The sequence below is a fragment of the Scyliorhinus canicula genome, chromosome 3, assembly GCF_902713615.1.
Source record: "Scyliorhinus canicula chromosome 3, sScyCan1.1, whole genome shotgun sequence".
Classification (NCBI taxonomy): Eukaryota; Metazoa; Chordata; class Chondrichthyes; order Carcharhiniformes; family Scyliorhinidae; genus Scyliorhinus; species Scyliorhinus canicula.
This window is the reverse complement of record NC_052148.1, coordinates 192348276-192366474: the sequence shown is the minus strand read 5'-3', so window position 1 is coordinate 192366474 and position 18199 is coordinate 192348276. Positions and strand designations below refer to the sequence as shown.

The window sequence follows — 18199 nt, the reverse complement described above, 5'->3', positions numbered from 1 at the left end:
CAGCAATTAAATAAATGATCAGATATTGTTTTAGCAATATGGACTGAAGAATGAACACTGGCTGAGACAGGAGAAGAGCTCTCACAGTGTCAGCCTAAATGATGTGCTTGACACTTTGTGTTGAAACTTGAACAGACTACCTTTCATTCAGAAAGGCAAAATGCTACCACTGAGCCAAAACCAATTCTGATAGCATTCTCCCCTCCAGTTCCAGTTGGTAATGCTGAGTTCAAGCCACATTTCTAGAGCTTGAGCACAAAATGTAGCCTGATGAGCTTGTAGAGGAGCAAATAAATACTATATTATGTGTGGTTAATGTGTATGCTAAAGAATTTAAGGCATTATACAAAGAAAAGCACCAAATTCTCCAGGTGATCTAGTGTGCAAATTTCTTAACCAATGTCAACAAAGCAGATTGACCACTTGTGCTACTAGTGTTTCATTTTATTGATAAAATGGGTGCCACATAATGACAGTGGTTTTCCTTTAAGCAATTCTTAATAAGTACTTTTACGTTGTTTGAGGGGGATAATAACAATGTAACATGAACTCTCTTTTTCTATTTTAAATGCAAACAGTTTCAACACTCACATCTTTAAAATAGTTAAGAGTAGGACTGGCAAGACACCCTTAACTGAAGAATACGTTGTGACATTTTAACAGATTGTGTATTGAACTATAACCCAATAAATTTTAAATATTTCAGGAACTTTAGCTCCAGTTTTCTTACCAAGAAGATCACAAATAACATTCTGTGTTTTGGTCTCATCTTTTCTGTCCAAAATAGAACCCACAGTGCCCTGCAGAAACAAATTAAAGAGTTGTTATAATCTGTTCAATGAGTTCCATTCCGTGATTTGTTGCTCAACTTGTTCTGCATTATTACTTCTTCCTCCTTTTAAAAACAATTGTAGAAATGTGGAAGATAAAGGGCATGTGATGGGAAGAGAAAGTCAGATAGATCCAACAATACGCTGACCATCATGACATTTCTCTTTGGGCGTCAGCCTTGAGTGGTTGGAATGTTGCTCTCTTGACTTGCAACTTTGTTTTTTTTCTGAGGTCTTCCATTTCAACATTTTCACCAAATGAGTAATTGTGATGACAATGCTCCGACCCATTGGTCTGGGCACAGGACATGACATCATAAGGAAAAGACGATGATCGGGAACAATGAGAGTCCCTTGAAATCTAAGCATGGTACTGTCAATGAAAATAAGGACCTATACAGTTGCAACATCACCTCCGTTTTAAAATTCCATCCCTCCAGCAATGATGTACAAAATTCCATTGGCCTTCTTAATTACCTGCTGCACTCCAAACCAACTTTGTGATTCATGTACAAGGGCACCCAGGTTCCTCTGCACAGTAGCATGCCGCAATTTCTTTACCATTTAAATAATATATTTTGCTGTTATTCCTACCAAAGTGGACGACCTCCCATTTATCAACATTGTACTCCATCTGCCAGATCCTTGCCCAGTCACTTAAACTATCTATATTCCTCTGCAGACTTTCAGTGTCCTCTGCAGTCTTTGCTCTACCACTCATCTTAGTGTCATCTGCGAACTTTGACACTTGGTCCCCAATTCCAAATCATCTATGTAAATTGTGAACAATTGCAGTCCCACCACTGATCCCTGAGGCACACCACTTGCCACCAATCACCAACCAGTAAAACTCTCATTTATTGCCACTCTTTGCTTTCTCTTAGTAAACCAATCCTCTATCCATGCTAATATATTACCCATAACACCGTGCACCTTTATCTGATGCAGCAGCCTTTTGTGTGGCATCTTATCAAAATCCAGATACACCACATCCACCAGTTCCCCATTGTCCACTGCACTTGTAATGTCCTCAAAGAATTCCAGGAAATTAGTTAAACATGGCCTGCCTTTCATGACCTTTGCTGCGTCTGCCCAATGGGATAATTTCTATCCAGATGTCTCGCTATTTCTTCCTTGATGATAGATTCAAGCAATTTCCCCACTACAGAAGTTAAGCTAACCAGCCTATAGTTACTCGCCTTTTGTCTACCTCCTTTTTAAAAACAATGGTGTTACATTTGCTGCCTTTCAATCTGCCAGAACTGCCCGAGAGTCCAGTGAATTTTGGTAAATTACCACGAGCACATTTGCTATTTCCCTCACCATCTCTTTTAGTACCCTGGGTTCAATTCATCATGGCCAGGAGACTTGTTTACCTTTAGCACCATTAGCTTGCTCAACACTACCTCCTTAGTGATAATGATCATTTCTAGGTTCTCACCTTCCATAGCCTACTTGCCATCAATTATTGGTATGTTATTTGTGGCTTCCACTGTGAAGATCAACACAAAATACCTGTTCAACGCCTTGGCCATTTCCTCATTTCCCATTATTAAATTCCCCTTCTCATCCACTAAAGGGCCAATGTTTACATTAAACTCTTTTCATTTTATATATTTGTAGAAACGCTTGCGGTCTGTTTCTATATTCCGAGCTAGTTTACTCATAATCTAGCTTACTTTTCTTTCTAGCATTTTTCGTGGCTTTCTGTTGACCGTTAAAGATTTCCCAAACCTCTAATTTCCTACTAAGTTTTGCCATTTTATATGCATTTTCTTTCAATTTGATACCCTCCTTTATTTCCTTAGATATCCATGGCTGATTATCCCTTTTCCTACATTCCTTCCTTTTCACTGGTACACACTTTTGCTGAACAGTGAAAAATCGCTTATGTTTTTCTAAACTCCAGCGAGTATAAGCCCAAACTGTTCAATCTCTCCTCACACATCAACCCATTCATTCCCAGAATCAATCTCGTGAACCTCCTCTGAACTGTCTCCAATACCACCACATCCTTCCTCAAATAAGTAGACCAAAACTGGACACAATACTCCAGATGTGGTCTCACAAATACCCTATACAATTGCAACACCTCTCTACTTTTATATTTGGAAACTAGCCCTTTAGATTGGGTTGTGAAATGTGTTTCTCTGTCCACAGATGTTGCCAGATGTGCTGAGTTTTTTCAGCACTTCTCCACCATTGGCAATATTTTGTCTTAATGCTTGTACTTTAGATCAGAGAACTGCAAGTCACGCAGCTATTTCAGAAAATTCAAAGAGGGAAACATTATAGACCTGTCCGCCTAACATTTGTTGGGAAATTGCTAGAGGCTACAATTAAGGATAGGCCTACATCCCTGTTTCAAGTTCCCTCATTCTGCACCATTTTGTTGAAGAGTCGTATATATATATATATATTAGGGTCGATGTGTTCGCATAGTGCTGCTTTAGCTTCAATTTATGCCGGGACTGATGGAGCGTGCATGACCCAATCAGCGCCATCATGGAACAGCCTCATTTGCTAGCCAATGCCCTTTCCCTCACTGATTCTCTCCCACGTCACTACCCTGCTCGACTCCTCCACTTACAGATCCTGTCACTTCACTTTCTTCCTCCGTCTCGACACCCTCCTCTTAAGCCCTTACTGAGAGTGATCATTTGGGAGAGGTAGCAGTGAGTGGGAGAGTCAGGTCGACAAGCAGTGAGTGGCAGGCAGTCAGCCTGCAAGAGCGAGTCAGCCTTAGGAAGAGTCAGTGAGCAGGAGGTAAATGGAAAGAGTTGGCATATTTCTTTTATATTCTTAAACCATATTTTGAATGCTGATTTTATTTATGAATATAGAAATGCCCAGTATTTCATATTTAAGTATTTCATATTATGTTTTAATTTATTTTTTCCTGACGAGAAAGGTCTGACAACTTTTACATCGCTTCTATTGAGAAAATCTGATTTTTGTAAACTTGTTCCACTTAAGGTTGCACTTTTCAGAAACGTAACTACAACTTTAAGTGAGAAATCACAATATTTTGAAAACATTCAGCTGATAAGAGAGCCAGCGTGGATTTGCAACGGCCAAGTCATGGCCGAAGAACCTGACTGAAATGCTTGTAAAGGTGACTACGTGACACAGTGCAATGTCTATGGATGTTGTACTTCCAGAACTATTTTATGAATAATAAGAGACTGTTAGCCAACAGTGAAGTTCATTAATGAATGGTAGGTGACAGAAAGTAGGGATAAAGAGCAGATTCTGAAACTAGCAGCAGGATGTTACTGATGTCATAGAATCCTTACAGTGCAGAACGAGGTCATTCAGCCCATCGAGACTACACCGACCCTCTGAAAGAGCATGACCAATCCACCTAACCAGCATATCTCTGGACTGTGGGAGGAAACCCTGAGGAAACCCACGCACACATGTGGAGAACATGCAAAATTCCACAGTCACCCTGGGTCAGAATCGAAACCGGATCCCTGGCGCTGTGAGGCAGCAGTACGAGCCACTGTGTCACCCTGCAAGGATCTGTGTTGAGACTTAAACTATTCATTGTATTTATTAATGACTTAGCTGACAAAATAGGAAGCCGCACATCCAAATTTGCCATTGACACAAGCAGCGTAGAAAGAAGCTTAAAATTAGAGAGATGCTGACACATTAAGTCAGGCATTGTCAAACTTGGGGCTGCAACCCGCGGGCGGGTGTTGGGAGGGTCGCGGAGCCGTCCGTCGTGGCGTTACAAGTTCGAGGTGTTTCATTCATTTAATTTTAATTTATTTTTTACAAGTTCGGTGGGGGTGGCGAAGGCCGGCCGGCGTGGGTCGCGAAGGTTGGCTGGTTGGTAAAATTGGGTCCACGGAAAAAAAGTTTGAAAAACACTGCATTAAGTGAATAGACAAAACAGCAAAATGGATTACAATGCTGGATAGCGGGAGATCATCCATTTTGGATTTAAAAATATAACAGGTTACTTTCTAAAGCTAGAAAAAGTGCAGGTCTAAAGGAACTGGGGACCATATACACTTATCATTTATGCAATGAACAGGTACAAAACATAATCAGAAAGGTAGCGAACTGCTAGTGTTTACATCTTGAGGACCAGAATACAAGGGGACTATGCCCTCATATTACCCCTGGCGTACTGTGAGCAGTTCAGAGTAGCAAATATTAGGAACAATACATTGGCGTTGGAAGGTTTGGATGCGGTGATTATACAAACTAATTCCTCAGCAATTGGAAGGTCAAAGGACAATTTGATCAAAGTTTAAGATATTAAGAGGAACAAATAAGATACATTAGAGAAAAACTATTCCTGCAGGTTGGGGAGTCTTGGGTTCGGGGGCACAGTCTAAAACTTTAAACCAGACCTTTCAGGAGAGAAATTTATTTATTTTTATATGTTCCTAGATGTTAGTGTCACGACTGATAATTGTCTTCAAGAAAGTAGTGGGGAGCTGCCTTCTTCAAATTAAACACACTTCTCTGCACAAAAAAGGGTGGTAGAAGTTGCAACTCTCTTCAACAAACAACAATTGATACTAGATCAGTAGTTAATTTTTAAACTGAAATGGATAGGTTTTTGTTCATCACAAGTATTAAGTGACATGGGACAAAGATGCGTATATGGAGTTAAATCATAGATTATCCATCAACTAACTGAATATCAGAACATCATTAAGCAGTTAAATAGCCAACTCCTCTTCACACATTCCTACTTGAATTGACTGCTCCTGACTTTCTGGTTGTAGTCCAAACCCAAAAACCATTGTCACTGGTGTTCAAAGCAGAAAAGGACAAACTGGTTAGAGAATCTCTTGACGGTCTACTTCTGGGCCTGGTGAATGAAAATGGCTGTGTACAGGTGGAAAATACACAGGATTCATAACATGGGTTTTTTTTGAAGTAGGACGAAATAACAGAGCATTTGGAAAGTGCTGGGATTTTTTGAGGACATGACCAATAGACTGGACAAGGGTGAACCAGTGGATGTTGTGTATCTGGACTTTCAAAACACTTTTGACAAGGTCCCACATAAAAGATTAGTGAGTAAAATTAAAGCTCATGGTATTGGGGGTAAAAGATTGGTGTGGTTAGAGAACTGGCTGGCAGACAGGAAGCAGAGAGTGGGAGTAAACGGGTACAATGTTGTGGGCATCACACAGACGTGGCTGCAAGGGAATCAGGGCTGAGATCTAAATATCCAAGGATATGTATCCTATCGAAAGGACAGGACGATGGGCAAAGAAGCGGGGCTGCATTGTCAGTAAGGAATGAAGTTAAATCGAAAGCAAGGAGCGATATAAGATCAGAAGGCATAGAATCTCTGTGGGTAGAGTTGAGCAATCGCAAAGGTAAAAAGACCCTGATGGGAGTTATGTACAGGCTCCCTAGCAGCAGTCAGGAAGTGGGGCAGAAAATAAATCAGGAGATAGAAAATGCATGTAAAAAATGATTATTACAATAATCATGGGGACTTCAATATGCAGATGGACTGGGAAAATCAGGTTGGTAGTGGATCCCAAGAAAAGGAATTTGTGGAATGTCTAAGATGGCTTTTTGGAGCAGTTTGTGACAGCCTACTAGGGAACAGGCAATTCTGGATTTGGTGATGTGTAATGAGGCAGACTTGATTAGGGAACTTACGGTGAAGGAACCCTGAGGGAGCAGTGACCCCAATATGATAGAATTTACCCTGCAGATTGAGAGGGAGAAGCTGCAATCAGATGTAACGGTATTACAATGAAAGAAGGGTAACTACAAAGACATGAGGGAGGAGCTGGCCAGAGCTGATTGGAAAAGGAGCCGAGCAGGGAAGACAGTGGAACAGTAATGGCAGGAGTTTTTGGGGGGTTATTCGGGAGGCACAACAGAAATTCATCCCAAGGAGGAGGAAACACGGTAAGGGAAGGACAAGGCATCCATGGCTGACGAGGGAAGTCAAGGACAGCATAAAAGCTAAAGAAAAAGCAAACAAAGTGGCAAGGATTAGTGGAAAGCCTTTAAAAGCAAGCAGAGGACAACTGAAAAGCAATAAGGGGGTAGAAGATGAAGTCTGAGTGCAACTGGCTAGTAATATAAAGGAACATAGGAAGAGATTTTAAAAATATATATTAAAGGTAAGAGAAGCAAAAATAGACATTGGACCACTGGACAATGTGGCTGGAGAAGTAATAATAGGAAACAAAGAAATGGCAGAGGAACTGAGTAGTTACTTTACATCAGTCTTCACGGTGGAAAACACCATTGGGATGCCAGAGATCCAGGAGAACCAGGGGGCAGAGGCGTGTGCAGTGACCATCACTAAGGAGAAGGTTCTGTGGAAACTGAAAGGTCTGAAGGTGGATAAATCACCTGGGCCGGATGGACTACACCCAGGGTTCTAAAAGAGATAGATGAGGAGATTATGGAGGCATTGGTGATGATCTTTCAGGAATGACTGGAGGCAGGAAGGGTCCCAGAGGTCTAGAAAGTGGCTAATGTAACACCACTGTTTAAGGGAGGGAGGGAGGCAGAAGACGGGAAATTATAGGCCGGCTTGGCCCGATTTTGGTAATTGGTAAGATTTTGGGGTCATTATTAAAGATGAGATTGCAGAGTACTTGGAAGTGCATGATAAAATAGGACTAAGTCAGCACAGCTTTGTCAAGGGGAGATCATGTCTGACAAATCTATGAGAGTTCTTTGAGGAATTAACAAGGAAGTTATACAAAGTAGAACTAGTGGACATGATTTTTTTTAGATTTCCAGAAGGCCTTGGACAAGGTGCTGCATAGGAGACTGTTGAATTAGTTAAGAGCCCATGGAGTTAAGGGTAAGATCCTGGCATGGATAGAGGCTTGGCTGACTGACAGAGGCAGAGAGTGGGGATAAAGGGGTCTTTTTCAGGATGGCAGCCGGTGACTAGTGGTGTACCTCAGGGGTCGGTGCTGGGACCACATCCTTTCATGGTATACATTAATGATCTGGAGGAAGGAACTGAAGGCACTGTTGCTAAGTTTGCAGATGATACAAAGATCTGTAGATGAGCAGGTAGTATTGAGGAAGCAGGCGCACTGCAGAAGGGCTCGGACAGGCTTGGAGAGTGGGCAAAGAAGTGGAAGATAGAATACAATGTGGAAAAGACAATGTGGAAAAATGTGAGGTAATGCACTTTGGAAGGAGAATTGGAGGCACTGACCATTTTCTAAATGGGAAGATGCTAAGAACATCAGAAGCACAAAGGGACTTGGGAGTCCTTGTTCACGATTTTCTCAAGGTTAACGTGCAGGTTCAGTCAGCAGTTAGGAAGGCAAATGCAATGTTAGCATTCATGTCGAGAGGGCTAGAATACAAGACCAGGGATGTACTTCTGAGGCTAGAGAAGGCCTCATTTAGAGTCAGACCCTATTTAGGGTGTTGTGAGCAGTTTTGGGCCCCGTAACTAAGGAAGGATGCGCTGGCCTTGGAAAGGGTCCAGAGGAGGTTCACAAGAATGATCCCTCGAATGAAGAGCTTGTCGTATGAGGAACGGTTGAGGACTCTGGGTCTGTATTCGTTGGAGTTTAGAAGAATGAGGAGGGATCTTATTGAAACTTACAGGATACTGCGTGGCATGGATAGAGTGGACGTGGAGAGAATGTTTCTACTTGTCAGAAAAACTAGAAGCAGAGGACACAATCTCAGACTAAAGGGATGATCCTTTAAAACAGAGATGAGGAGGAATTTCTTCAGCCAGAGGTGGTGAATCTCTGGAACTCTTTGCTGCAGAAGGCTGTGGAGGCCAAATCACTGAGTGCCTTTAAGACAGAGATAGATAAATTCTTCATTAATAAGGGATTCAGAAGTTATGGGGAGAAGGCAGGAGAATGAGGATGAGAAAAATATCAGCCATGACTGAATGGCGGAGCAGACCCGATGGGCCAAGTGGCCAAATTCTGCTCCTATGTCTTATGGTCTTATGTGTGCTTTTCAGAGTGGCAGGCAGTGACTCGTGGGGTACCACAGGGCTCAGTGCTGGGACCCCAGCTGTTCACAATATACATTAATGATTTGCATTCAATATTTCCAAATTTGCAGGCGATACTAAGCTGGGTGGCAGTGTGTGCTGTGAGGAGGATGCAAAGAGGCTGCGGAGTGACTTGGCAGGCTGGAGTGGACAAATATTTGGCAAATGCATTATAATGTGGGTAAACTGGGGCTGTTTAGCACAGGGCTAAATCGCTAGCTTTGAAAGCAGACCAAGGCAGGCCAGCAGCACGGTTCAATTCCCGTACCAGCCTTCCCGAACAGGCGCCGGAATGTGGCGACAAGGGGCTTTTCACAGTACCTTCATTTGAAGGCTACTTGTGACAATAAGCGATTTTCATTTTATTTCATTTCAAATGTGAGGTTATCCACTGTGGGCAGCATGGTGGCAAGCACTGTGGCTTCACAGCGCCAGGGTCCCAGGTTCGATTCCCCGCTGGGTCACTATCTGTGTGGAGTCTGCATGTTCTCCCCGTGTCTGCGTGGGTTTCCTCCAGGTGCTCCAGTTTCGTCCCACAGTCTAAAGATGTGCAGGTTAGGTGGATGGGCCATGCTAAATTGCCATTAGTGTCCAAAAAAAGGTTAGATGGGGTTATTGGGTTAGGGGGATAGGGTGGAAGTGAGGGCTTAAATGGGTAGGAGCAGATTCAATGGGCCAAACGGCCCCCTTCTGCATGTTCTATGGTGGCAAAAACAGGATGGCAGATTATTATCTGAATGATGGCAGTTTCGGAAAAGGGGAAGTACAACAAGACCTGGGTGTCATGGTGGAACAGTCTCAGGTACAGCAAGTGGTGAGGAAAGCTAATGGCATGCTGGCCTTAATAGCCAGAGGATTTGAGTATAGGAGTAGCAGTTATACAGGACCTTGGTGAGGCTACACCTTGAGTATTATGTGCAGTTTTGATCTCCTAGTTTGAGGAAGGACATTCTTGCTATTGAGGGTGTCCAGCGAAGGTTCACAAGAAATTCCCAGGATAGCAGGAAGGACAGATGAAGAAAGACTGGATCGACTGGGCTTGTACTCACTGGAGTTTAGAAGAACGAGAGGGGATCTCATAAAAATATATTAAATCCTGATGGGACTGGACAGGCTAGATGCAGGAAGTATATTCCTGATGTTGGGGACGTTCAGAGCTAGGGGCACAGCCTGAGAATAAGGGGTAAGCCATTCAAGACTGAGATAAGGAAGAATGTCTTCTCTCGGAGAGTTGTGAACTAGTGGAATTCTGTCCCACAGAAAGCTGTTGGGACCAGTTCGTTGGATATATTCAAGAGGGAGCTGGCTAAAAGGATCAAGGGGTATGGAGAGAAAGAAGGAGTGGGATACTGAATTTGCATGATCAGTCATGATCATATTGAATGGTGGTGCAGGCTCAAAGGGCCGAATAGCCTACTCCTGCACCTATTTTTTATGTTTCTATGTTCCAAGACCTGAGTGCATCTGAATGCCATGAAATGCCATCACAAAGTCTTCTGTGACTAATGGATATCATCAGACGTAGAATGTATGATTGATCACTCAGACAAAATCATTACAAATACTCTATTTGCATTTTCAGTTTGACAGACCACTTATTTCATATTAGTGGTGCTCTCCTCTGCAAAGGGCACTTACAGATTTGTCCTGGTGGCACTGTGTTCATGTTCAGCACTCCCCTATTAGCCCAGATTCAAAATACAATCAATATCAATCCATACTCAGTTGGCAGGAACCACAATTTATTATTGTGATAAAGTAGCATATATTTTACATAAGAATGGCTAAATAAACATAAGAAATATGAGACGACAACAAGCCTGCTCGGCCATTCAATATGATCATGGCTGATGTTGGGCTTCACCTCTACTTTCCCACCCGCTCCCTACATCCCTTAATTGCCTGGAAGAGATAAATAAAGATGCAAAGCTAATCATAACTGATAGATCGATAATGCATCCTTGAATTCACTAATGTGGATTCCATGACAAGTTGGCATTATTTGCTGGAATAGCCATCTCTATTTCATAGAACATAGAACATAGATTTCATTTAATTTTATTCTCGTACCAGTGTACTTTATGCTCAAATAAGTAAATTATGCAGATGTTTGCACTAAAAGCTGTAAGGCCTCCAAAATAAATCCATGCTCTTCAGGAGCAGGAAGATGTGTTACAAATTGTGTTCTGTTACATGCAGCTCTGAGTACATTTTGCACCCTTTCAATAAAAATAAAAAACTTGAAATGGCAAATTGAGCACAGAGGGTTTCCTTACTAAGGATCACTAGTGCACAAGGCCAGAATGATTTTTGGGAGCTGCTCCAAGAGTGTACAGTGCAGAAGTTGTGGTATAGCCATATTTGCTAAGCGGTCTAAAAGATCACTTACAACTTATGGCAAGTTAAAAGCATCAAATTTGTTGGATTAAAAAAATTACCTTTACAGCCTTTGGGATCTGGTCCACGTACTGGGGCTTGATGATGGCCTTCAGATCATCTTCTAGGATCTTTGTGAAATAATTCTGCAGCTCAGAACCTCTGAAATAGGTCAAAATCTCCTGCCAGTCGGGAGGATCCTGTTAGAAGAACCAAAAGTTTACTATCATGAACATTCTAGAGTGAGATTGCCCATGTGCTTTTGGAGGGGGGAAAAACTATTTTATATTGAGGTGATCCCTTTAAAAACTAGGTATCTCTGAAGGATGATTTCGTGTAAAAAAACAACTTGCTCCTGTAGCCACCTAAAATGGACGCTGAGCTACAAAATAAGCCAAGCGCTAAGACTGCAGGGAAACAGGCAGTTTAGCCAGACCAGCAGTCTGCAAAGAGAGCATTTTGCATTCTGCAAGTAGCAGAAACCAGTTTGGGCTCAGGTGAGAAGACCTTAGCTAGGTGCAAATGGCAAAACGCTTTGCATGCTAATGAGGCAATCAGACCTGAACACCCACACAATAGAAACATTTGATTCTGAATGGACACATTTGAATCAAGGCCCAGACATCGAGGCACCAGAAACCTCCAAACAAAAGGGCATAAGAAACGCCCCCCCCATTCCCCTCGCATTGGGGAATTCAAACAGTATCGATGAGGAATTGACCCAATAGATATCCAAAGGTTAAAGCCCGCCCAAGAAGAGGGAAGGACAATGGGATCCCTATAAAAGACAGGGACCTCGTGTTGTCCGGTCTGTTATTCCGTGCTCCGGCCCTGACCAAGAACTTGAAGATACAATCTGACTCCAGCCGTCGAGCACCAGCCGCCGAACCGTAAGTGCCAGTACGACGCTCGCTATGCGAACTAAGCCCGCTAGAACCCCCAGTGACCAGAACGCTTGCTGAAGGTTGCAGCCCAAGACCAGGACGAAGGCCTCGCTCCCTGACCTTGCCTGTTCCTGTTAGATAAGTATTCTGATTACTTTAGTTTAGTCATAGCTTAGTCTCTTAGTGTGTGCATGAGTATTTATTATAACTGTATAATAAATATTATCGTTTGGACCTTACTAATCGGTGTATCGTCTTTATTACTTTGAACTTGACCTTGGAATACTCGTGACGGTGTCTATACGGCACCTGGCGACTCCTAAGCTGAATAAATACATAGAACAGAGCCTAGTGGTGTTAAGCACTTGGAAGTTAATACACCCCAATAAACGCGTTTTGCCCTCATACCAAAACGTGCAACACTCCAGACACCGATAACTTAACCAAGCTGCCCAGGAGATAAACAATAGTACAGCAAAGGGTAAGCAAGGAATATATTTCACAGGGAAGTAGATTCCTGTGTGAGATTCTGTTTGCCAACCAATTTTAGTTTTAGAACAATTTGACTGCAGGGGATATTTCTTTCAAACAGAATTCAGTGAATTTCTGTATGCTGGCTAAAAGGGTTTAAAACTCTTTATAGTTAATAACTACTAACAGCGAGTTTGACTTCTGGGATAGCCAAGCTGGGAAAAAGAGAAAGAGATTAGAGAAAAGAACGGTAGGAGAGAAAGTCAGTGAGAGTTAAAGAGTGAGTGAGAGCGAGACAAAGAATGGTTGGACAAACAGCTGGTATCACTCTGCATAACCACAGGCCTCAGTGGGGTGCGCAGCAAAATGGCTGCCTTGCAGGCCGCAGCAATGATGGTCCGTGTCTGGATACCGGCCCAGTCCCGGGGGTCACCCTGACGCTACACCCTGGCACAATATATCAAATTAAACATGGACCGAGCCCATCAAGATGTCCAAGCAGCAGGGTTCTCTGCCATCACAGGGATGCCCAAATCTAGGGGGTGATCGACGGGATGCAGGTCCCCCTACAAGTACCGGCTCATTACGGGCTGGTCTTCACAAACGAAAAGGGATTCCACTCGATGAACGTGCAGCTGGTGTGTGACCTGGTTCGACCATGAGCTGCACATAATGCACGTCTGCATAGGGCAATGTGCACAACGCCTTCACTTGGCATATTTGACGGTTCCTAACACCTTCTAGGCGCACCCCCAGGTGAGGGGTTATCCGCTGCGGCCATGGCTGATGATGTCTATCCGGAGGCCACAGACAGATGCGGAAACCTGCTAAAACGAAGCCCATGTCGCAATCAAGGGTGAGATCAAGCGATGCTTTGGCATCCTGAAGATGCGGTTCAGGTGCCCGGACCACTCTGAAAGGTTCCTTCAGTATAGCGCTGGGAGTTTCTGTTGTGGAGGCCTGTTGCATCCTCCACAACATCGTGTACCAGAGGGGTGACGTGTTGGAGTAGGGAGATGAACAGCAGGCTTCATCTGAAGAGGAGGATGTGGAGGAGGACCAGAATGGGTCGGGCATGGGATCCAGACAGTCACAAAAGGCCGCACAACGTGTGCGCCGGTGTTCTAATTGCCTCCAGATTCACTGACTAGGGGGCCTGGCCAATGGCACAGATATCCCACCCGAAGCAAACCCCACACAACACTCGATTTACAACCCCCTCCCATGACCACCCGTCCTATACCAATCCCCCCCACCCCTATCGTCTCTTCAAACCCTCCGTGATCGTGGGTGCGAGCCCTGCATTGGCAGGTCTAGTCTATAGGATGGAGGATGATGACCCGCTCTGCGAAGAGCTCCGGTGCTCCACGTCATTTGACATCTGATTCCTACCCACAGTAGCACTTCACACTGTCCACCTTGGTGATCACTGCATGCCAGGTCTGGGGCTGGTTTAGCACACGGCTAAATCGCTGGCTTTGAAAGCAGACCAAGGGAGGCCAGCAGCACGGTTCAATTCCCGTACCAGCCTTCCCGAACAGGCGCCGGAATGTGGCGACTAGGGGCTTTTCACAGTAACTTCATTGAAGCCTACTTGTGACAATCAGAGATTTTCATTTTCATTTCATTCCATTCCATCACACGGTCCAACCAAACTCTTGGGGTGGTGGAGGTGGGGACTGGGTACGGGGTCTGACCTGGGGGCCCACGACCACCTCCGCCGTCCGCCCATCTCGACTCTCCCTGCCCATCGCCCTCTCTGCAGCCAGCCCAGCTCAGCACATCCCTCACACCCTCCCAAAAGGACACCGAGGCAGGTTGGAACTTTTGTGCACAGATGTTTATTTTACAAAGAACATGTGAACATGTCTATGATGGTTTGTGCCCTAGCCCCTAAGACTAGTCTACGTGCTGCACCTTGCCATCTTATCTGGTATCTACCTTCTGGCCTTATGGGCCCTAATGCTATGTCTTGGTGAACCCCCAGGCGGTACCTCAGGAGAGGAGACGGCCTGCGGCGAATCCCACCCTGTGACCTGGGCCCCCTTTGGCGGCCGCCTTCTGGAGGGACCGGACATGAATGGGCCCAGCAGTCGCTTGGGCGTCCCAAGTAGCATGGTGCCACCCTGTTATGTCTGTTGCCCATCAGGGACAGGAAGAGAGGAGCAGAGGGGAAGGGGGATGGAGTCCAGGGCGCTGAGGAGTTCCAGCACCTACCCCAGGAAGTCACCAGCACGGTCCCCATCACCTCCGCCTCCCTCGGGGTGCCCAATGGCACTCTGGGTACTCAATAGGACGGATGTGCGACTGGTGCAAACGCCTGTGGTTCCCTCGCTACTTGGCACTGCCTGTCCTGGCACTCTCCTCTCAACATAGGTCTCCATGCTCGCAGCCATGAGGCACAAGGACTGGGCCACCTCCCACTGGGACTGGCACAGGTCAGTCAGCGCTTGGGAAATGCCAACAACGGCCTCAGCCATAACCCAATGTGACTGGGTCAAGATCCGGAGCGGTGCTGCAATGTCCAGGTGACCCTGATACATAGCGGGCTGCAATATGGCAGCCCTGTTGTGTGCCTCAGCCACCGCCCACAGTGTCCACTCAGGTCTTGGACATCCTGACCCATGGCTGATACCTTCGCCCCCAAGGCCTCCACCGCGTTCGGATTTGGCCTGGGTGGCACGCATTGTCAGCACTACCTCCTGCCCCTGCACTCCTCCAATTGCATCTGCAGGAACTGGGCGGCTGCTGACAACCCCTTATGTAGACCCTGGCTCTGCGTCTGTTTACCTATTATCGATGAGACCACCATTTCCAGACACCTGGGACCTGTCTGGATAGCAGCTAGTCCCTGGGGTCGTGCCTCCCTCCCACCGTCCATACCCTTGGGGGTTCTTACTTCCACCTGATGTATATGTGTGGCACCTACCAGTCAGTGCCCCAGGTGCCTCTTTACTGAAGTGCACAACCGAGGTAAGTGTCGGAGACAGCGGTGACGGGAAGTCAGTATCATCCCCGGACTGGTGCTCCAGGGTATCTCGGGCTGGCATTTGGGGCTCTCTTTGCTATGCGTCACTGGAATCTGCTTGGGGTTGGGGGACTCCAGAAGGGCCCAACTCGTTGCCAGGTGATCCTGCAAATCACAAGACGTGGCGCATGATTGGATCATGGGCTGGGGTGGTGGTGAGGTGGCATAGGGGTCCTGCCACGGGAAACCACAACGCAGTTTCACTTGGGTGCCCAATGCCGATCTCTGCCTCGTCGACTGCCCTCCATGCCCACCGACCGGTTGAGTGGCTGTTGCTCTGCGGCGGTGAGGGACCACAAGTCCGGGGGTCCCCCTCCGGTCTTCTCAGTCTCTGGTTATGTACAACGTTCGCGGGTGGGGCGGGTGGGGGGGGGGGGGGACACAGAAAGCGCAGTGTTAAGACTGTCACGAGCAGCACAGGAGGTGGGCAGCTGGTAGCCTTCTTGGCCAGGGCACCCAGCAAATTGGATATCGTTTTTTTCATTGGCATCAATCGTGTTTCACATAGCGCCACTACCAACTCAATAATGGATCAGGAATTTCTCTGGGACTGGCGGCAATTTAATTGTCGCAGAAGTCCACCAATTCAGTCCTGGCGTCACCACTTACAACCCCGGAGAACAGAGAACCCTGCCCCTGGCTTTTGAGTTACCAAAACAATCATGACTGGTCTTATCGAGATCATAACAACAGCATCAGACATAATAATCATGAAATAAGTTTCCATTATTATTTGGATTTGCCATAATTATGGAAAATATTGACAAATTATCAACAGTGTTGGTTTATTCCAGTTTATCCATAAGGACTAGAGAACAAAAATGTAAGTCTGATAATCTGTCGTACTTACAATATTTGAGGTATGCAGCATTACAAACATTACCTTCTAGATATCACATTATGTAGATATGTATTGTTGCTCAGTGCAAGTAGGTTTAATAATTATCCAGAAATACTATTGAAACTGCTGCAATACACTTTCTAATTACAATAATTTAAGCTTTAGACGATACTACAGATCAACATGTTGAAATATTTTATGTTCAGATCATGCAAACAACTGGCAAAACGGTCTGCGAGCGGAGCAGCCGCGTTTGGAAGAAGCGATATCGCGGTCTTTCTCAGGGGTTCTCAGCAAAGTTTTTGGGGGCTAAAAAAATAATTAAACCTCTCCAGGGTCGGCCCTGCCTCCCTCGCCCTGTGACAGCATCAAAGCTCCGTTTCACGGAGCTGGGGGGTTGAAAAGGCGCGAGAGGAGAGACTGGTCCCGCTGGGTTCAGCTGGAGCTGGCAAAGGGACAAGTGGCGTTCGGGCAAGTGAAGGCGGCACTGTACAAGAAGTGGGTGCGATTTGGTATGGTATACCCGGCGAAGCGGAGGGTAATGTATAGTGCCAAAGACTTTTATTTCGAGACAGTGAAGGCAGCTGAGGCGTTCGTGAGGGCAGAAGGCTTGGGACAGACGAGGAGCAGAGCTGGAAGAGAGACTGTTGGCTGTCATTAGGGGGGCTGGAAAACGCACAAATGTTATATGTACTGTAATTAACTTCTCTTCACGTTGTTACAGAGTTTAAGTTATTAGTTGGGTTGATTGGCATTCTGTGTTGCGACGGTTATATCTTAGTTTAGTGAATTGTGTGGGTTGGATTGTTGTTTTGGTTTTTTCTTTCTCTGGGACTAGGTGGGAGGGGATGGTATAGCGTGGCGAGGGAGCCACCCGCGCTAGCTAATTAAAGTCGGCCAATGAACGGAGGTGAGGTGAGAGGAGGACTGCGGACATTGGAGCCTGGTTGGCAGGTTTCCATGGGCCTACAAGGCGAGCGAGGTGGGGGGGGGGGGGGGGGGGGCCTGATGCTGGGAGATGTTTTTATGAGAGGAAATGTAGGGGGAATTTTGGGGGGGGGGGGGGGGGGGGGGGGGGGGGGGGGGGGAAGAGGGGGTTCGATGTTAATAATGGATATGGGCAGGGCAGGTCAGGCTCATGGGGCAGGACCCGGTGGTATGATGGTGGATAAGAAGGGTGGGGCGGGGGTGAGAGACCCCCAGTTAGGATAGTCACGTGGAACGTGAGGGGGTTAGGAGGTCCGGTCAAGAGATCAAGGGTACTTGCGCATCTTAAAAGTTTGAAAGCCGACGTAGCAATGCTGCAGGAGACTCACTTGAGGGTGAAGGACCAGGTGAGACTTAAAAAGGGCTGGGTTAGTCAGGTGTTTCACTCTGGACTTGACGGAAGGGCTCGAGGGGTAGTGGTAATGGTCAGCAAAAGAGTACGCTTCCAGATGGAGGTGGTGGTGGCAGATCAGTGGGGTAGATACGTGATTGTGACAGGGGCGCTGGAGGGGAGGTTAGTGGCGCTGTAAAGTGTATACGGCCCCAACTGGGACGATGTGCGATTCGCAAAGGTGTTTGGGGCCATCCCCGACGTGGAAACACACAAACTGATAGTGGGGGAGGGGGGCTGGAACTTGGTGCAGGAGCCACGGTTGGACAGGTCACAGCCGCGCTCGCTGGCCACATCGGGGGGGGGGGGGGGGGGGGGGGGGCAAGGCATTAGCTAGGTTCATGGTGGAAATGGGAGGGGTGGACCCTTGGAGGTTTCTGCACCCGAGGGAACGGGAGTACTCGTTT

At 46.0% G+C, this 18199-nt stretch overlaps 1 protein-coding gene across 1 annotated transcript in view; it reads right to left on the bottom strand.

The window, feature by feature from the left end:
* The window catches only part of abce1 (ATP-binding cassette, sub-family E (OABP), member 1), a 104800-nt gene that overhangs the window by 38760 nt on the left and 47841 nt on the right, over positions 1-18199 (bottom strand). The window contains 2 exon segments of the mRNA XM_038791925.1: positions 731-800; positions 11253-11390. Of these exon segments, the coding sequence (XP_038647853.1) occupies positions 731-800; positions 11253-11390 (208 nt within the window).